The 22333-nt window shown below is 33.6% G+C and overlaps 2 protein-coding genes and 1 long non-coding RNA gene across 3 annotated transcripts; 1 reads left to right on the plus strand and 2 right to left on the minus strand.

Moving 5' to 3' along the window:
• Positions 1–11604: 11604 nt before the first annotated feature.
• LOC132064422 (agamous-like MADS-box protein AGL80) lies at positions 11605–13060 on the minus strand. Its single transcript, XM_059457400.1, has one exon. The coding sequence runs from the start codon at positions 13058–13060 to the stop codon at positions 12320–12322; it is 741 nt and encodes a 246-aa protein (XP_059313383.1). The 3' UTR covers positions 11605–12319.
• Positions 13061–16665: 3605 nt separating this feature from the next.
• On the plus strand, positions 16666–21692 carry LOC132062131 (anaphase-promoting complex subunit 11-like; the record flags this gene model as incomplete). Its single annotated transcript, XM_059454769.1, has 3 exons — positions 16666–16703; positions 16807–16925; positions 20938–21692. Coding segments are annotated over 3 exons (273 nt in total), but the record flags the coding sequence as incomplete, so codon positions are not given.
• Positions 19496–20781, minus strand: LOC132064428 (uncharacterized). Its single transcript, XR_009416549.1, has 3 exons — positions 20642–20781; positions 20056–20162; positions 19496–19847 (listed from the first exon to the last, which is right to left on the minus strand). It is a non-coding gene; the product is annotated as an uncharacterized LOC132064428 (long non-coding RNA).
• Positions 21693–22333: the final 641 nt, after the last annotated feature.

Consider the following 22333-nt stretch of genomic DNA (forward strand, 5'->3'; position numbering starts at 1 on the left):
GTATGGTGATGGCTAGCTGTGTGGTGGCGCTGGTGCATATTGGAGATGTTATTGGGTAATGGTAGGGTGTGGGTATAGTAACAAGTGGTGATGGTTGGCAGTCGACAGGGGCGATTTTATGTAGTACTTTTGGGTCACGTGAACACACGGTCTCTCCGTAAAATTAGGTATTTTATGTATATATTTTTTAAAATTGGTATAATATTAACCGATGGAACACATGCTACAAGAAGGCTAAATGGTGCACTTGGTTGAAGGTTGAGTTATTTACCTAGAGGAACTAGGGTTCAATTCCCACTTAATACATTTTTTTTTTAGTGGTGACCCATATCCTAGAAATCCTAGATTCGCTTCTGGCAGTAGAGGTTGATGGTGGTAGGTGGTGGTGGCGGTTGGTTATTGTTGGATGATAGTGACAACTAATGATGGTGGTCATGAACAAAGATGGTAATTGGCGATATATAATGTGGTGCTTATGGTGGTGATTGTCGGTGATTATTAGTTGTTGTGGTAATGGTGGTTGGTGATGATGATTGTAAATGGTGGCTAGTGTTAGTGACAGTTGATTCATGCGGTGATTGGTAATGATGATAGTGGTATGGGCGGTAGTCATAAATGATTATGGTGGGCGGCAATAATGACGGTAGTTGATAATGGTGGACCATGGAGGTAGCCGTGCATGGATGGAATTGGTGAACTACCAATTTTGTAAAAATATTTAAATAGACATCTAACGATATTAAAACTTTATTAGAGACCTTAATCATTCAAATCTGTCCAAACACATTAAGTGATTGAAACATAAAAAAAAAAAATGCACTTAATTAAAATTAATAAAATTTGATTGATTAAGATTCAAACCTAAGAAAATAAAACAAACTTAATGACTGAAATTTGAATAATTATGATTAAAACGTTCATTAAGTGCAAGCAAATGAGCGTTAATTTCCTCTATCCCTATTAACGAGTCCATCTGAAAAGGAATTTCTAAGAGAAAATCAGCATTATATATTGCTCCCTTCGTCCACAATTATTTGTCCACTATATTAAAATTAGATGTCCACTTTTACTTTAGTTTGAAAAATCAAGAGACAATTTATCATTTCATACTTATTTTGCCCTTGTTATTAAGTACTACTAAATTTTTTCAATTCATTTCGCAATTATTGTGATGACTTATAATAATTAGGGGTGATATACTAATATTACTATCTTATTTATTATTTTTTAAAGAGTGTGCCAAGTCAAACATGAACAAGTAAATATGAACGGAGAGCATACTATATAAAATGTCCAGCAATCTCTCCATTTTCCACTTGCACAATAAGATTTCTAAAGTTTAAATAAAGAGAGCAGTAGAAGCAAAGAGCAACTAAAACATAGGTGGTATAATATTGCTTCACCTTAAATGGTGGCTAACTAGCTACTTCATAGTTCCCTTTTTTTGTTTTTTGTTTTTGCTGCAGCTTATTCGGTCTTGCATAGTACTTTGGCTTTAACTTCTCACAATGTTGTCCAAAGAAGGATTTGGACTAGTATTTAATTAAACATAACTAATCTAAGAGGAATTGAGGAACACATAATTGATTATTCTTCAATTCCAGGCAAGATTCCGGTTGAACGAATAAATTTCACGGATTTGGTTCTTCATTTGAATTCAAGGCCTCCACAAGAAAGCCAAATTTCCATATACTTTCAATACTCCATTTTATGTAATACTAATTTCTAATTAAATCATTTAAAATAGATTACCTTTATATTTCTTTTGTTACGCTTAATAAGTGATAACATACGTAAATATCATGACGGACTCCAACGCATAAATTTGGACAGAGGAGTAACTAAATAGAATGGGAGACGCCCCAGTCACCATTCAATCTGCATCCGTTAGCAGATTGCAAATGGTTTCCTATAAATAGTAGTAATTAAAATTTCCCAATGCAGTAAAAGGATGCGTCTGGATGGGACTAATGATATTTTTGAAAGAAATTAAAAGGATAGTAATGTCGACATATATGCTGTTAAATTTACTAACAGAAGTATCTTCTTTTGTGTCTGGCTTAACACATTGGTTTTGCCCTAAAACAATATAATACATTAATACTAATGCGTATATTATATATATATATGATCCAAAATGCCAGTATACATTATCACGTTAACTTTAATTATTATTCATTTAGATTCTCCACGCTACTTAAAATCAAACTTCCAGAAAAAAATTGTTGCTCGTGACTGAACGTGACTATGTGCCTGCATGGTATAATGATATTTTAAAAATTTGGATTCCGTATAAAACTTGCCTTTTCAAAAGGATAATGATACTACTTAAAACACTAGGCACCGGCTTGTATAATTTTTAATGATACCCATTAAGTGAGATTGTTAGTGGAGCTTTAGATTCATTAACATGTGATAATTAAGTACGTTTATGAAGGTATCATTTTTGTATAACACGAAGGAAATAAATTATCAAATACTCGTTTTTTTTGTTTTTTTATTATATATATATATATATATATATTTGGTATAATGAAGTCTATCTAATTGCACCGGCCAATAAAAGGTATGTAAAGGATCAATTAACCATGTTTCTCTAGTGCCATACTTTAGATTCAATATTTGTTTGGAACATTTTAGTCTTGTCAATAATTAATTGATATGGAGGTAAAATGTGGAGTATCAAACAGAAACAAGCTTTAAAGGAGTACATATAGTGAAAATTCAAATCGACATGCTTTCATTTGTCCCTTTGGCTATAATCTGTTGAATATCAAACAATAAGCTAATATGGCTAGGAAAGAGACGTCTATTATATCCAGAATGATAAGTTCCGTTTGGGTTTTAGTTAGGAGTTAAGTAATATATACTGTCAGTTTAGAAAATTTACGCCATCATGTCATTTTCATTTGTTGTAGCAGCTATCGTATTCCATTTTCAAGATTTCAAATCACACATTTTAAAGAAGCTCATAGAGTTATCATTTAAATGATCTGATGGTGTAAAAAATTATATACATTGATTATCTATAAAACTTTGTTAGGATCGGAAGTACGGATGGTCCGAAAATAAAGTAAAAAAGCGTTATAATGACAATAATAAAGATAAAGAAATGGTAAGTTAAGAAAATAAATTAAGGAGAACATGCATATTTAACGTGGTTCGGTCAATATGACCTACGTCCCCAAACGGAGAGAAGTAAATTTATTATAATAACCGGTATACAAAATTAGAGCAAAAACTCCAATGATCCCCAAAATATATCCCAAGAGAATATCTCACAGTTATCACTTCAATTAAAGAAGAGGCTCACTCAAAAGTATATATTTCTCAATACTAACTCTATGGGATATACAAAACTCTATTACAAAGAATACTCAAGATACATTCTAAACAATTTATGGTATGATTCAAATGAAGAAAAGAAGATCAATATAGTTATTTAATTATAAGAGAAAGTTCCTGGTCCCCCAAGTAAGGAGAAAAAGAATAAAAGAAATTACTTTTATTCTTTGGCTCCAAGATTAGCCATTTGCACATGCCCAATTTAGATCATATTTTACAAATCTCCACCTTGTTAGTTTAGCTGATCATGTGCAAATGGAGTCAGCAATTTACACTCCAGACAAGTCGAAACACTAAACTATTTGATAACTCCTAATCCCTTATCATGAGCTGATACATCAACAAAAGAGAATCCGAATTAAAACACACAGTCACACACCTTGCCTTAAAGATATATACATGTAGCTCATCTTAATTTCCAGTATACAAACAGGAACTATATATTCTCGATAATTACACGTTTTATAACACAAGTGTTACGAACATTCCGGGAGAATAACTCGTGCTTATCCAGCTTTGCTGGCTACCCTCTTTGATAACATATCCTAATAGAGAACATGAAAAAATATTTGAGATAGACAAGGGTTTATTTAAACCTTAAAATAGTATAACAAATCTATTCTGTAAAGCATATGTATATCTGCTCACATTGAAGTGGCATTAAAGTTTGATATAATCCAGACATTTGCAAGTTGGATAAAACATATTTACTGTAATGAAAGTATGGTTGTTCGACTTGATTTGCATATCATGTTACTTTATTAGATGTTTCTTTACTATATCCATCATAATCTCCGAGATCACATAATAACGCAAAAGTTATTTTGTGAATATGAGATAACCGTTTTAAGTTCTCATATATTTATATATCTTGTATCACTTGTTCTACGAATATTTGTATATTTATAGTCCCACGAGCTGGCTAGGGGCCCTGCCGGAACTTAGTGGACGTAGTACCCCACCAAAATCATAGTCGAATTACTATCATTCATGAAACAATCATCTAAACACACACATATCCTTTTATCGTACGTTGATTATGAAGAGCTCCCTTTTTCACTTTGTTAGTAATTATCCTTCTAGCTAGTAGTCTAGTAAAGAGGGAGACTGGGCTCGTGCGGGCACAAGAGTTGTTCCACAAAGCAAAATAGGTCGATCCCCCCACCCCCAAAGCAGCGCCACGCGTCAAATGGACGTGAGGCTTGATCCAGGTCACCTTTTGGAAAAATGACGTTAGTTAGTTGTTAATCCAATGCCAGACTATAGAGTTTTCTAAGTCCTTCATCTTTCTCCTATCTCTTCTAAGCTGGGTTTTCTTTCTTAATACTCTGATGTACTTATTCCCATTTTATAACTGGAGGGGCTTATTGAATAATCCTAGCGGATACACTTAATTATATTATTCATTGTGTGCGCGAAATATTCTTAACGACAATGTTCATGACACACCTCAAGCTAAATCTTATATATTCTCCATATGTTTCTAATTAACAATCAATGTATATACACGCGACACACCATAGGTAACATAATAATCAACAGCAAAAACTCAATCTACTCTGTATGAGTTACATGGAACAAACTTTGAAATTTAATTAGTACATTAATCCAAAAGTCACAAAGCTGAGGTCCTGATCATGAGTAACAATAGTTTAGTCTTTATAGGATGATGAAAAACAGAAGAAGAGAGAGAGAGAGAGAGACTATTAATGTCGTTGTTGCACTGTTTCGATATGCTCAATGTAACTTTCAAATCTTGGGTATCTTCTTGAATAAAGTCATAAGATGATTGTAAATAAAGCAGAGTAGTGAGAATACTGAATGCTCTGAGATCAGTTTGCACTTTGGATGGAAATGTTGAAATCCAGAGAAGGCATTGCAGCAATAATGGTACGGTGGGTCAGTGTGTAAGCTTTCAATTTAGTGGCATGCGTTCAAAGGAAACTCCTTTAGAGGAATATTACTAATTACTAAAGTTGGATGCCCTTTTGATTTCTTCATTATATTTTGGAATCCAATAGACTTTAATCTCTTCCGAGAAGAAGGGTGGTCATTTCTTGTTCCAATTCTTGTGCATGCTACAAGGGACAAACTTTTATTTCTCTAAGGAATGCCCATCCTAGAAGGCTATAGGAATCATAAAGCATCCAGAGTATGGCCTAATGGTTAATAAGGTGGATTGAAATATAAAATCTCAGGTTCAAATTTCAGTGAAAGCATATATAACACACGTTAGGTGATTTCTATTCATAAATTCAAGCCTTAATAGGATAATACGTATGTAGGATATAGTGATCACCCTATATCTATGCACCAGGTATGCGGTACACCGTGAATTAATCGAGCTACACACAAATTGGCCCGGACACGAGTTATGATGAAACACCTAGGAATCATAAAATTTCTCTTCAATTTATAATTCTACCCTTTCTTTTCACTTCATATTCATTCACTTGATGAGAAGAAAGCTGGGGTTCTTGAAAAGCTTGAATTAAATTTCTTTCTATGACGACACTATGATATTAGGTGCAAGTGAACGTGCAATTTCTGGAAATGTTTCAAATGAAGTGACATTAGAGGCCCCCTTGTGTTTGGGCTTCATGCCTTCAACAGTATCTTGCCGTGATTTCTTTTAAGTTGCTTTTTGTCCTCTAATTATTGGGATTATTCAGAATTGTGCAACTTGCATGAGTTAGGTCCAAATAAAAGATGCCCTAAGTCAGAATATTTGTATACATATTGATCTTTAATTTGGAATAACCTGCATATACTAACTTAAGTTTTACTACTCTTTTTGGAATCTGCACTAATTAAGAGTACCAAGCGATCACCAATAAAAGTTAAACTAAATATATATGTAAAGCTAACACACATGCTAATTACAAGTGGGGGGAATTTGTACCAAACTTGAGGGGTCGAAATGATCTGAGTTAATAAATAGATGAATTATTAACCCGACTAAACTTGTGCTGATTGGATGGGTCATGATTTTATGGGCTAACCTTGCCATCTCTACACTAAACTACTTGGTTAAGTTCAAGTAAAAATCAAGTTCAAGTATTTGAGAAAAGGCGTGTAGTCTTGAGAGATTTAGCTAAGCACAAACATAAAGTAAAACACTGAGTCTTTAATCTATGTTTGTGCCAAGTAAAACTTTGAGTGACTTTTGGAAGACAAAACAAAGTTGAGTGGCTATAATGGCTATTTACTCAAAGTTGAGTAAAAAAAAAAAAAAAAAAAAGTGACCATCCAAGCTTCTATCTCATGTTTTTAGCTAATGGTATTTGAAAATAGTTTTCATGATTATTATTTTTTGTTAAGCCCACAGGACTTAGCAGAAAAAAGGTTTAAAACTCCATATTTTTACATTACAGGTAAATTTTGGATTAAAATATAGGGGTTGATTTGTTCTATAGCTCACTCTTTATTATTAAACCTCACACAAGTATCATTTGATGAAACTTAGTGGCATAAAAAAAAAAAATTTGAAAAACTTAGTGGCATAATTCACTTAAACCAAAGCTTCTAGAAGATACCTCATGCATTATTTTACTTTGCTATAGGTGTTTTTTTGAATTAATACTTTTTTCTCTTATTGAAAATAGTTTTTGTTAAGCCCACAGGACTTAGCAGAAAAAAGGTTTAAAACTCCATATTTTTACATTACAGGTAAATTTTGGATTAAAATATAGGGGTTGATTTGTTCTATAGCTCATTCTTTCGGATTATGTAAACCTGTCACACATCAGTATCATTTGATGCAGAAACTTAGTGGCATAATTCACTTAAACCACATCATTATCATTCGATGCAGAAACTTAGTGGCATAATTCACTTAAACCAAAGAGTTAGACAGGCTAGAAGATACCTCCATGAGCATTATACTTTAGACTTTGCTATAGGTGTTTTTTTGAATTAATACTTTTTTCTCTTATACAGCTGTAATCACTATTGAGATTGATTGGCCCATTTGTATTATGAGGCTCTCTTATTTCTTCTTGTACTGTTTGAAGCCCACCGAATGCCCCCTTTTCCATTCCCTAATGTAGTTTCAAGGGTTTGTTTTCACTTTTTATATTTTTCTTCGTCCAATATTCATGTGGGAATTTTTCTTATATGGGCTTTTCAATTTCTTCAGACGACTGAAAAGTAGAAAGATTTTTAATATTTGTAGATTTGTTCCTATCATTTTGGTCTTTGAGAGAACTCCTGAGCTAATAATTGCATAGCTACAAATGCATATTTCGTAACAATTATTAATATAATAAAGTAAAGGGATTCACTTGGAGCACTATATATTATGTCTCAAAACGAGGAAGTCATAGAGAAATCTTTTTTATTCCTTTGTTTCGAATTTAGTAAAGAACTTCATCTTATCTCCCCCTCATTATGATTTATACTTCTAATTATATTATATGATAATTTCCTTTGTATTTTGGGAGAATGGTATCGGATTTCAAGCTAACCATAAATAAATGAAAAAGAAATTTAGTAAATAAAAGCCTCTGAGTCCTCCTTTTGAATTTTGCCTAATAAGATTTCAGAAGCTCAAAGAAAGAGAATAAAGAGATACCAAAAGAGCAACCAAAATCTGGGTGGTATAAAAATTGCTTCACCTTCAATGGTGCATGGCCACTTCATATAACGGCTCTTTTGTTTAGTTTACTGTAGCTTATTCTTTCTCTGCACAGTGTTGGCTAAATTCCTGCTACAAGTGCTAGCCTAGACAAGGATTTAAACTAGTACCGTGATTCATTAAATATATAGCTAAACAAAGAGAATATAAGGTACACTTTGTTGATTATTCTTCCAACTCCAAGCAAGAATAAGGTTGAATGAAAAATATCTCATGGGTAGGAGGGGTTCTTCATTTAATTCGAGCCACAGAACATTACTAAAAAACACGCAAAAATCGACGGGAAATAGATGCAACACGTCCGTCGGTTTACGTAACGTCACTTTTTGAAAACCGACAGACTGCATCGATTAAAACCGACGGACTGCATCGGTTATGTTAAAAAAAAAAATTAAAAAACCAATGGACTCCGTCAATTTTTTATTTTTTAGAAAATAATATAAAAAATAAAAATCGACGTAGTCCGTCTGTTTATTTTAGAAAATAATATAAAAAATAATTATATAATAATCTACCCAATCCGTCGATTTTCTTAAAACAAATATTTAAAAAAATTATCGAAAAACCAATGGACTTGCCAGTTTTTTTAGCAGTGGAAGAAACTAAAATTGTCACATAATATAAAGAGAATAATCAGTCAATGGAATCCCTAGAACCTATAGCCATTATTGATCAATCTTAGACCTCTCACATCCCTTCACTGACAAATTCCACATGGCTTACTATAATTAGTAAAGTTTCTCAAGGTACTACCTCTGTCCCAAAAAAATTATCCTCCTTTCCTTTTTAGTCTGTCCAAAGAGATTGTCCCCTTTCTATATTTAGAAATAATTTAACTTTATGAGATGATTTACAAATACACAAATATCTAAAGAACTTGTTTTGAATCTACACATTTTAATCTTTTTTATTTTTAAATTTTGTGTCAAGTTAAAAGAGGACAATCCTTTTGGGACGGAGGGAGTATTAACCTTTGATATTATCGTTTTGATCACAACAATTAAAATTAATGACTTCGAGCGAATATTGGAGGTGTCAAAAAGGTGTTGTAGATCTGGTCTAGAATATTTGACGGATAAAAAAGGTCAAGTAAAACCAAATGTCAAGAATCAATGCAATTAAAGGTTGTCGGTTCAAATTTGTGTTGAGTAGTGAATTTGTCACGACCAAAACTCACGGCAACATATAGTCCATTTGGGGCACCATACAAATTTGTTACTTGGGCTACATCACATAGCTAAAAGCCTTTACTACGAATTATTTTCTTTGATTAACAATAATTGTCGTTTTTCCGATATTTGCGGGTTTAATTTTCTTTCTCCCCCATAAAGGAAATAGGGTAATTCGGTGGTATACCATATATATATATATATATATATACTAGTTATGTGAGGCGCCCAAACGTGGCTTCATAAAAGCGTATATTTTAACTAAAGAAATATAATTTGTGTTAGTACAAGTGTACAACAACAACAACAACAACCATATACCCATTGTAGTCACTAGTGGGTAGTTATATAAAGCAAAAATTTTCATTCCACTCCTTTAATATTTTAACTTCCATTTTGATGAAATTATTTAATTCAAATCAAATTTGGAACGAGAATTTGACATTATAACTTATGTATCCTAATTTTCTCAAGTTATTTAGTTCTAAATAAATAATCTATACATAGTTAATGAACTTTTAAGACAAATACATAATTTAACTTGTGCGACGGATCGCTTTCCTCTCTTAATTAGGGATTAGGGGTTCGGACATGGATATGGAAAAAAAATCTTTGGAGGAAGCGCTCCCCAATAGGCGCGATGCGATGCGAATTATCCGGATTAATTGGGCTCAAATGCGGATATCGAGCACCAATCGTAAAAATCAAAGAACGTGAAAAATGAGGTAGGAGGTTTGATAGGCCTTTTGAAAAGTAGACTTTAAAAACAAAAACAAAAAAATTGACATAAATAAATAAGATTAAGACCTAAAAGTAATTAATTAAAAAGTTTTAAAAAAATTTGAAAATTATTGTAAGGACTACAAAAGTAGGCTCGATAGCTTTTGAAAAGTAGACTTTAAAAACAAAAAACAAAAAAATTGATTTAAATAAATAAAATTAGGACATAAAAGTAATTAATGAAAAAGTTTTTAAAAATTTGGGAAATTATTGTGAGGACTACAAAAGTCCTCACATTCCCTCTTATATATAATAGTAATATATATTTTAGAACTTCTTCTAATGACTTGCGCATTTTGTTATCATGAGAGTTTACGTTATGCCTTACAAAAATTTTCACTTTCCTCTTCCATTTCGATGTAAAATTCGTTCAAAGTATCATACGCACCCCTTTTTCATAAACTTGTCAGTCTAAAAGCATGTCAATCCTTCTCTATGATCTCCCATGGTCGGCACACCCAACGTCATTTTGCACACCCAACGTCATTTTGCCCAACTCAAGACAGTTTCTCAAATAATTTCTTATTGCAATTGGATCACAAAAAACTCTCCCTCCTCTCTATCAAATTTTTTATTCGTTATTTTAAGCTTTTAGATAGAGAATTAACTACTATTTATAAGTTGGATAGTGGATTGAGAATGATCTACTCGATTTGTTATACTCTTTTATTCCTTTCTAGTCCAAAATAACGAGTCAATTAGGATCATTAATCGTCGTGACATCTTCTTAATTAATTATTTAATTGACGCAAGCCGTTGGACAAGTTGGGTGCATAAACTTAGTCTAATTTTATCAACACTGAGAAATTAATCCTTCTAATGGAATATAAGCTTCTTTTTCTTAGTGACAAATAGCTCTGTGTAGCTGGAATAAGGTTCTGAGCTTCATTAATTTGACCATCCCACTTGCACAGTTGCATTACTGAAATAGTAATAGGAATGTGTCATGTGTGAGAGAGGAACGAATGATATTTTGTAAAGAGAGGATAGGAATGTCATAATTATAATAGTATTTGATTATCAAAGTATTTTTGTATGTGGCCTATCGGTTGGGTTTTAATTACAATAAATAATTTTTTGTGTGAGAGATATGTTCCGGAAATGCCAGTATATACGCATTAGCACTTCTAATAGTATCTTCATTCCATGCTCATGTTTGAACATGACTTTGTGCCCACATATATTATAATTATAATAATTTTACAAAAGTGTATTCTGCATTAAAACTTGACGGAGACTTCGAACCACTAGGCAATTAACTTGAGAAAATATTAATAGTACCAATCAATTGAGAATATTAGTCGGGGCATTTTACTTAATTTTTCATGTATAAGTACTTTGATATTTTTTAAGCTAATGCAAAAGCTATCTGCATTCTAAAGCATCAGAAGAAGCTAATGGCCCGACATTTATGAAATTGTATTTTGTTGCTTAATCTTTGAGTGTTTAATCTAATTTTATTTATTTATTTTTTATTTTTAGCAAAGACTCATCCTATTGTGTGCTTTTCCTATAATCCATTGAACATCAAACGGAATATGAATAGAGGTCAGTATTGCTATCTAAAAAAATGATACACTAATAATATTTAACTATTGGAAAGGCCTTTACATAAGGATAGATACACTCATAAAAGGCAGAATAGGAAACCGAAGAAACGAAAAAACTATTTGATAATTAAACACATACTCATTTTCGTCAATTAAAGAAAATTCTTAGGAGAAACTCACGTTTATGCATATTTGATTGCTATAATGTCGTGGATAAGATATATTAATACAAATTAAATCATCAAAAATGTTTGCCACAGATAAGGTTTAAACTTTGATAGTATGATAAGATTATTCTGTAAAGCAAACTTAAAAGTGGCATTAAGAGTTTATTAAGATATGTCAGACATGGTCAGTTGAAAAAAGACAGCCTTATGCTTAAATTAGGTATGATCCTTTGAATTAATGGGCAAATCAGGCTCATTATTAGTTATTCATCATTATGTCCAAGATCTCATAATAATGCAATGAATTCATGGTGAGATTATTCTTTAGAATCATGATATCGCACTTTATAAGCTCTCATAGATCTTGATCTCTTACTTTGTGTTCTATAAATCTGTACATACTAATTCGAGCTTTCGACAACTGAACTCCTCAAGTAATAAAGAAATATGACCACGAAGAACTGAGCAAAGTGCATGGATAGCCATTATTTGGACCACTATTTAAATTTTAACCAGGAATATCAATAATTAGAGAACTTTTACAACAAAGGTCCAGACAGTCTATGTAATAACCATAAAAATATTTGAAAATAACAAAAGATGAAAAGGGCATAAGCAAAAATCCAGAAAAGCTCCATGCAGAAGGGGATCACATAACATAAAAAATAAATCTTAAGGATAGAAACCATTAGACCACATACTAGCATTGTGGTTATCATTAAAATTGGGCATCATCATCTCATCTCCATGTCCAAAACCAAGCTGCTGATCACTTGTGTTACTATTCATCCAATCAGTAAACCACTCTGCTTGTGTCCTCTGCATCCCCTGATCCAATCCCAATTCCACTACAGGCTGCTTCTGCTCCACCACTGGTGGAGCAGCAGCCGCCTGTGATACTGCAGCAGCATGCGATGCTGCAACAGAAGAAGTGGAAGCCCCTTTTTTAACCGCCTCGATCCTCTTATATATCTCCTTTAAATTCTGATCAATAACCCAACCAAGATCATTTAAATCACCCAAATTCAAATTCTGCAGCCCCTTCCCAGTCAAGCTTTGGTACATTACTTCAGTCATTTCCTTTTCTCTGTTCTCCTTGCTTTGTTTCTTCAGCTGCTCGCTTGCTTTCGCGATCCTTTGCCTTATGAAACTCTCTTGATTGACCATCTTCTTGCTTTGTTCCATCTCAGGCATCCTCTTGAACTCAGCGAGCACGCGCTGAGCTCCCATGGTGTTTGGCCACACTTCTGGTTGGTTCTCATAAGGGCTATAAATAATAGCACAAGCATCAATACCACAAAGGGTGCTCAATTCACTCACCTTCTTCATCAGACCCTTCTTCCTTTTCTTGAATGTTGCTTTTCTTGCTGAGTCATTAGTTATGAAGGCTAACTTCACTTTCTTTCTTGTCATTTTTTTTTTGGCTTTCTTGGATGCAACAGATATGCAAACAAGGTGGAAAAATATGGTAGATGTGGAGTTCTGTGTTCTTTCGTTGCTTGGAATGATCATGTTATATACAAATATGAAGATGTTCTCTAATTAATATGGAAGATTTTGCATTTGTTTGCATAGTTGGCAGGAGACATTCATGAGCCACATATTTGGAAAGAAATTTAGTGCCCAAATATTTACGATATTGATACATTTAATTACCTAGGAGAAATACAATTTCTGTTGTTCCTCATGATCTGGGGTAGAGTTATGGTGCTGCGAGGGGTTCATCCTAATTTTCTTTGTTGAAAATTTAAGCGGTATATACTTTTTTGTGCTGCTCAAGTAGAAAAACACTAAACTAGATAATAATAATTAGAAGTTTTTTTGCAACCATATCTGATACTCCATTTGTCAACCTGTTGAGTTGCTATATTATAAGCTAAGTTTGTATAAAAATATAAAAGACGAGTAAAATAAGATTGTTAGTAACACTTTCATCAGTAGAATAGTAGTTGAAAAAGTGTATTTATAAATTTAACTCTAAGAATTTGGTTATTATTTATTTCATATGAAGCGATTAGCTAGTACGCAAGTTGTTTTTTCTTTGAAGGACCGAAATAAAATCTGCATTATTTAAAAGCAAAAAAATAGCTAATGTTTTATCTACCCAAGAAATATATCAAGAAAATCTTTACAACGGTTCTACTGCGGAAAAATACTAGTACTTATTATTAAAAAAAAAAATCGTGAGCAGGAATTTGTCATTTTACTTATCCACAGGCTTTAACATTATCAACAAAATGTGTGGTGTTCAACTTTCATACATCTTACGCCTAAGGTACATGTAAACATTTTAATGGATGCGTTGTATACAAGGAAACTTTGGTGAGCTATAAAATCAAATTATAACTGTTATTTCTATGTGATCTCATGTAGTCATTAGATACATGGACAAAAATGTAGTCAATTGATTTGGAAATTAATAGATAAATCATACATTTCAAACACTGCATTTCTTTCTTATTAGAGGTCACAATTTTATAGACAAACAATAAATTATAATAATGTCTAGACATGCATTTCACTTGCTGAAAACGGACAGAAAGAGTAAAGAATCGGGGTGAAATTTAAATACACTCATTCTCTCAATTTATATACTTAACACTCTTTTCGTTTTTAAACGTAATGTTAAGAAACTCCCTATTTATATACAATTCTCAGAAATTTCAAAATTTTAAATTCATTAAACTATTTACATTTTAACTTGTGACGTATTTCTCTCTTTTCATCTGTTACTTTAATATTTTCTTTTATCAACACTATTGTATCATAATAGTCAAATCAGTAAGTTAAATTATGTATCCAATCAAATATCATCAGATATAGTAAATTAGAGATAGTAACTACAAAATTAACAGAAACAACTTAAGTGACCATACACATACGCAATAGAATAAATTTTGAAAATACTATACGAGTTTTGAAACACTAATTTGGAATAGGTTCATATGTTTGAGCGAAATCTCGTCAAGTAGGGGGATCAAGATGTTAAAACAGAACAAATAGAGATATTTGTCTGGCTATTTCATCTTAATTTTATTTATATCATCAGAAATATTTACCCTTACAAAAGAAAAGTGCAAAACAAATAAGGGAGATCTCTTGAATTTTCCTTAACTATGATCAATTAGCCAACAAACAAAACAATTCGTATCTAAGGATTCTATATATTTACCTTTCTATTCCCTCTTATCAAACAAAAGTGAGAAACAAACACTTGCTTCTTTGGCTTTTGCTTATGGCTGCAAATATATTTACCAGTGGGTGCTAAAAGTCGGGGACATAAAACTTTGACTTGCTTTTACATTACAAATTTATGTATAGCATGATGAATTAGTTTAAGTATATGATGCTTAAAGAACTATTTTAGCCAAAATAGACTTGACCAGGCTCCCCTTTAAGACTTTAATATAAATAAATTGCATGGTTTTCCCTTCAAAAGCGATGGTCTTTAATTTTTGTCCTTCAAAATCGTGCTTATGCCTAGCAGGTCATAAGTTCTTTAAGAGCCCCGACATTACTTGTGGGATATTATGATGTGAAAATATAATTTTATGCCCCAAGAAAAAGTTATTTGTCTTGAGGGTCAAAAATTAAACACTAGCACAAAATAGGAACAAAAGTGCATAATGACCCCTTTGAAATCATTAGCGGGCCGTGTGACAACAATGGGCTAAGCCGAAGCCTGTGAAAAAAATTTGCACGGTGGGTCCTTCAAATGGACTAGCCTTTAATTTTTTCCCTTCAAAATCGAATTTATCGCTATTAGAGGCTAAGATTTTTAGAACCTATGGTATACTTTGTTGATGTTATGATGCGTAACTTATACCCCTCTAAGCATAAATTCGATTTGGAAGGACAAAATTAAAGACCAGCCCAATTGAAGGACATAAATTAAAGACCAGCACAAAATAGGGAAGAAGTGCAAACGACCGGGTCGGCCTTCCAAGGTAGGCCCATAACAAGTTTTTTCCGCCACTTTCAAAGTTGGTATAAATCCCTAAAAAAAGACATTCCACATCAAATTTCTCGCACCAATTTTGTCATATAAAAAGGTTAATTTCTCTTCCAATATATTTTTATTCTACGTCAAGTGTGTTTCCAATTTTCATTTCAGTATACAATTTTGCAGAGAGCGAGCCAATGAAAGTCAAGATTTTGCGTATCCTTTTTGTAGTTATTTCACTGATTTGAAATGTTTAAATGAAGGCTACGTTATTATATATATATATATGTTGATTGAGCAGATAATAATTGCAGTCAATTATATCCACTGTTAACAAATCATTTCTGATACGAAAGCATATTTTCTGCCTAGATATGTAATTAGTTATTGGATATGGCTTATCTTGTCATATTGGGATTTTTATATCATTGAATTTTGAATTTTGTTGGAGAATGTACAACTTCTTATGATAAAAAATAAGCATTTTTACTAGCCCTTTGTTTTTTTTCACCTCTGAATATCTACTTCAATTTATATTAGATGATTGTTTCACTTTTCCTATCAGGTAGAATCTATGTTACTCGGACTCTTCAAAAATGGAAACGGGTGCGTGTCGGATCCTCCAAAAGTAGTGCATTTTTGAAGGATCCGACACGGGTGCGGCATCATTTTTGGAGAGTCTGAGCAACATAGGGTAGAATTGCCTATTCTGACTTTTAAGTACACCCTCCGTCCCAATTTTTGTGGCACCATTTGACTTGCCACAAAATTTAAGAAAAAAAAAAAAAAGGAAGACTTTTGCAATTTGTGGTCTTAAACAAACCTTGGGTATTTGTGTGGCTATAAATCATTTCATTAAGGGTAAAAGGGAAATTTTAAAGTTAAGTTATTTCTAATTATTGAAAGGTGACATTCTTTTTGGGACGGACTAAAAAGGAAAGGGTGTCAGATATAAATTGCGACGGAGGGAGTAAATGGAGGGTAAGCTTTATATTGCAAATTGATTTGTTGCTTTGACTAAAGGATATGTTGACATATTTCTGTGAGAGGGACTATTTCATGAAGTTTCCCTTAACCTGTTCGATTTGGTGTTTTGCTGGGATCGTCAATAGAGTATGTCCTCTTCATGGCATTTGGTGTTTTAATAGTTGTCGGATTTTAGACTACATGGTATGGTTACTTCATCTTACTTTTGTTACTTCCTTGTGTATTGCAGATGGCATGCAGTTTCTTCATGGACATGGGACGCTCAGGATGAAACTTGTGGTATATGTAGGATGGCTTTTGATGGTTGTTGTCCTGATTGCAAACTCCCTGGTGATGATTGTCCACTAAGTATGTCTGTTTATCTCTTCCTGATACTTTCCTCAGGCATTTAAGCTGATGAATCACCATTATCATGTAAACCTAGTGTATCTGCATATCCAATGAGTTACACCAATTCTAATATATTTACATGGATAAAATATTATGTTTTGTAGATTGCATATTGATAGTGCCTTATATGACTGTACTTTTTTTTTTTTTTTTTTTTCAACTTTGAGATACATTGTTGATGTAATTGGTGAAATAATTCAAGCATCAGAGTATTTTGGTTCCTAGACTTTGTGACTGTGCCTTTCAGTTGAGGCTATAAGGCTGCTGGGCTATCTTGCCAAGAGAACAAAAGTGAAATTGTGCAGTCATCATGTCTTTGACAAAATTGGAGAACTCCCCCTGCATTAGTTTCAAGGTTTACATATTTCTGCATTGATATTACTAATGACCACCTACCGGAAACAGCCTCTCTACCTCACAAACGTAGGGGTAAGGTCTCATACATCCTACCTTCCCCAGACCCCACTTGTGGGATCACACTGGGTATGTTGTTGTTGTTAATGATGTTACTAATGAACACAAGAAGAGGTATAAAGTGCTCCTTGACAATTTTTGTAGTCCTTCATTCTAGTGTTACCTATCACTGCCTTACTGGATGACATAACTAGTTTTAATTCGTTTGATTTGGTGTAAGAGTGGACAATGATATAGTAAATGGTACAATTTCTTGGATGCATAGTACGTGCGTTACTGAAAACATGGATATTCTCAAAACGTAGCACTACGATCTTATATAAAACCCCTTTAGTCGACAGTATTTTGGTTAAGCACTCAACGGAGAGAACAGTACTACTTTAATTGCACACTGGTTCTATTACTGTACTTACCTTAGTACACCACTTTCATTAAGTCCTGTGTTTGTCAGGAGTCTTTTTTGTTTGATTTTATTACTAAACACCTAGGCGGTGTCAAAACGTTTTGCAAATAACGTATATGAATCGAAATGAGTCATCCACATGCATCAAACCACTTTGACAGCTATATAAACAACATGTTATTTTATCTTTACCAAAAATATGAATGAAATAGAAAAGAACTTTTAATGCTTCTACATCATAGTACTTTGAAACAATCTTCTGTTTCTTTCGTTCCATAAAGTACTAAGAAGGCCTAGTAAGTAATGTCTTTCAGGCTGCCCTCCTTTAACCGTTGATTATCTGAAGTGAGAGCAGTTGGTCCTATGAAGCATGAGCGCTTGTAGGAGTTTCTCATAGCCATGTTACATGAAGTTTTAGAGATAACATCATGATCTTATAAGGGGTTCGTTTGTCCCTGTAAGATTGTTAGTGGCTGTATCAGAGACAACTTTACAATTGAAACTTGTGATACATCTGGAGCTGTCCAATAATCCTCCATTGCATCATCTCTGTTTCTGGCATATCTTAAATACGCCAACAGAGACTTTCTCAGGACAGCTTCTCCCCCCATTTGGATTTTTAGTTAACAGAAGTGCACTTTTAAGATATAGGTTTATAAAGAGTGTTATCACCATAAGCTGTCAATATACTACTACAATTACTTGCCATGGATCTTGTATTCTTTGAGAAATCAGTATTAACATATTATGTGTCTCTGTGTTTTAGAGCATTTCAGCTGCTTCTACATCTTGCTATGACTAGTTCATATTGCTTTTGGATATGAATTGTTAAGTATCATTTCATTTGCCCTAGTTATGAGATGCTTTTGGTATTGAATCTATTTGTATCATGCTTTTTTCCATGGAAACTAATGTCTATCTACTCTGATGGAAGCTTGAATAATCACTTTGTATCACTATCAGCCAACTGCAACTTTTATCCATTATGCATGTGAGAGATGGAATTTGGTTTTAGGGATAAAGATAGGCTTTACGTGCCTGTAATGACTTGAATAACTTCCCATAGAAGCAGGAGTTTTTAGAAAATCACAACTTCTCAATTGTTTCTACAAACGTTTTTTTTTATTCTCAAGTCAACTGCCTTGAGATATTGATAAAGTGTACTTCTCTTAATTTCCAGGCAGATTTCTTTGCCACTTTAAGTTTCTGCAATACAAGAAAAAAAAAATTATTCTCTCCTTGTTTGGATATGTAATATTGTTGAAGTTGGATAAGAAAAAGAAAAAGTAAGGATAAATTATGGTAGTTATTCATAGAATAAAACCAGTACAAAGTACTATAAACTACTTTTCTCTGTTTTTTTCAAAAAAATCCTGCTAGCAAGAAAGGCCAATCCTAATGGCCATCGGTTATGGAAGAGAAGAGATCGGGTTAGAGGGCGAGACGTTTTTCTTTAAAAAAATCTTTGCGAAGTTCAGTGGTGAAGCCGACTGGCTCTTCTCCAAATAGGTTTTAATTGTGACCTTCTGGCTGTTGAGTGTACCTCGCAAAGGATCTAGTATAGCGTAGATTTACTTATAGGGTTAATGAAAGAAAATGGATGATTCAACTAGGTTTAAATTGTGACCTTTGGCCGTTAAGTTAAGTAGCTAACTGTCAAAGGGTACAGTATTGGAATAGAGTTTCTTATAGGGTGAACAAGGAGAAGACGGACAATTCAACTAGCTTTAAATTGTGACCTTTTGGCCGTTAAATTTAACTGCCAAACATAAAACTACAGTATGTCATTTCCAGTCCTACACAAGTTGTTCATAGTAGCCTTACTAAAGAACAAAAAAAGGATAGAGAAGTGATATATGTCACAAGAATTCTAGACACCAGGTTATAGATACAAGAACAAGCAGAAGTTCTTTCTTGAATTAATCTCTTCTCTATGGACAATTTCTCGAAGAGTTTGGGCACTTAATTCTTTCTATTTCTGGACTATTTCTTAATGAGTCGATTAGATATCAGCATGACACTTAAACGGATATTATGTCGAAACGGGGCCTTTACATATCCACCTGTCAAACAAAGTAAAAAAAAGAATTAGATACTCTTCCTGTACAGTAGAGTACATTGTATGAACTCTAGAATATCTTCTAAGCAAATTGAGAGAATCTTCAAGCTGTCAGATCTTAGTTGAATACTCCTCCAAACTAAAATGATAGAATTATCTTGTACCCTTTTTCTATTTGGGAGTGGAAAGAGATGAACTTTGAAAAAAATTACCATAGGAAAGGAAGATCACTTGATGAGGAGTTGAGGGCCCAAAAAGCATAGATAATACCAGGTAGCCAGTCAAGGAGAGTCAGCGAGACATAGATCCAGAATTCCACCTGTTTCCCAGCAAAAAAGAAAAAGGTTCAGAGACCACGTGAAATCTGCACCTTGGTTATACATTTTCCCAATATTTTAGAACAAAAAGTAAAATTTTTACTTGCATTTGCATCCTAAACTCACAAACCCTTAGCCCTGGCCACCCTTATACCCAAAAAGGAAAAAGAAAAGAGGAGAAAAGAGTAGCCTCTGGTATCTCTCTAACAAGGCTGGTGGTATAAAAGGGGATGAAACATTCCCACCCAAGCCGGATTTGGGAGTGGTAAATCCATCAGATGCCATGTTTTTACAGGCAATACTCAAGTTTTTGTCTGTAGTAGTAGTAAGTTAACCGGAAGGAAGTCTTTTATTTAGTTGATGTATGAATTTAAATTAATCGGCCTAGAATTTGATTACTGAATATCCAAAGCCAAAGAAGGGGAAAGATTTTACTGTAATAAGTCAGTAGGAAGAGAAAGAAGGGAGAAGGAAGTAGTACCTTGCAACTAAACTTGCGGAAAACAAGGGGAGGCAAGATGATTGCCAAAAGAATCTCTACACGTCATTGTGCTGTCTCCCATTCTTCTTCTGTTTCTGTTTCTCAAGTGTCACTGGATTTTGAAAATGAGGAGGAAGCAATTGCCATATATACAGAATGAGAACTGTGACATTTGACCTTTCAATATGGTTAGGGTTCATCATCTTTTTGTGGATGGTGTATTAACATGGCCTCTCTGTAGTCTGGCCCCTTTTTATAAGGCTATTAATGCTTTGATAATTTACTTGTCTTTGCAGTGTGGGGTGCTTGCAACCATGCATTTCATCTTCATTGTATCTTGAAGTGGGTGAATTCTCAATCTGGTCAAGCACATTGTCCCATGTGTCGTCGTGAATGGCAGTTTAAAGAATGAAGAAAGATTCTGTGCATCTTTTGCTCATGAATGGCAGTAGAAGGTGAATTCAAAATTTAGTCCACAACTAGGATTCTCTATTTCATCCCTCCTGAGAGAAGGGCTAAAAAGTGCTTGTTTTCTATTGTATTATGGTATTCTGGTGTCCGTGTGTGATACTCTAATATTCTAGCAAGCATAGCTGTGCTTATATGTGCTCATCCCTGTATATCGTTATTAGTTTAATGCCAACACTAGGCAGCGTATCTGTGTCAACCTTGGAAGCAGGTGTAGATGTTCTATGGGCATTCCATTCTCTGTCTTCAATACATCAATGGCCAACCATTGATTGAGAAGAAAAGGACAGAGACACTTGCTTCCGCTCCAAAGTAGGCTGCCTTTACAAACTTGCCTCTCCCCCATTTCTGCCCACATGAAATTGGAAAACAAGTATTAATTGACTCTTAACATATTAGTGCCTTGTGACTTTCCATTGGCCATGTCCATGAGCTATCAGGCACGTGCAGGACCGTGACATAGCTGGCATAGGGACTATGTTTGGTTTGTGAATTGTGATATATCTCGGACTCAGTTGTAATATCTTGTGAATTGAAAATATCTTGAAGGTGTTTGGGAATCTGATTTCTGAATTCTGGTGTTTCCTCTTTCCATGTTATTCCCTTTTTAAATCTCCGTGACATTGCATTCATCTTCGTTGTGATTATGGATATTTCATTGATTTGCATGTACAATGCATTGTGAATACCTGATGACACTTTTTAGCCTGTGATGGAGATGTATTAGGGGGTGATAGGTATATGTCTGTTCTGACTCCTGGATTAGTTTATATATTTTAAATCGATTGTCCCAAAATGCATCAAGTCATTTTGATTTGAAATAGAACTTTGTCCACTATAGTAAACACTTATTTAAGAGTCTTATATGCTTCTTTTTTTCTCCTCTTTTGGGGATGTCCGGAGTTAAGAATATGAACGAAGAGAGTGATTAGTGAGAATCCAAAGCATAGTTATTGGTGGATAGCATAGTAAGAAATGATTTAGACATAGTCAGGGCTATATTTATCATCCTAAAGAAAGGCGCCACCCATTGTCGCTTGCTGCTTTGACGATGATTGATTTGTTTCTACTCTTTGTTCCCATTTTTGTTTTCTTTGTAATAGTGTAGATTACGACCACCCATTACAAATTTTTAAGTTAATAATCATCATAAGGTTTGTGGATGAAATCGGACGCGACTTATTGAAATACCCTACCTACCAAATAGAATCAAGTTATAGACTA

The sequence above is a fragment of the Lycium ferocissimum genome, chromosome 7, assembly GCF_029784015.1.
Source record: "Lycium ferocissimum isolate CSIRO_LF1 chromosome 7, AGI_CSIRO_Lferr_CH_V1, whole genome shotgun sequence".
NCBI classification, from domain to species: Eukaryota; Viridiplantae; Streptophyta; class Magnoliopsida; order Solanales; family Solanaceae; genus Lycium; species Lycium ferocissimum.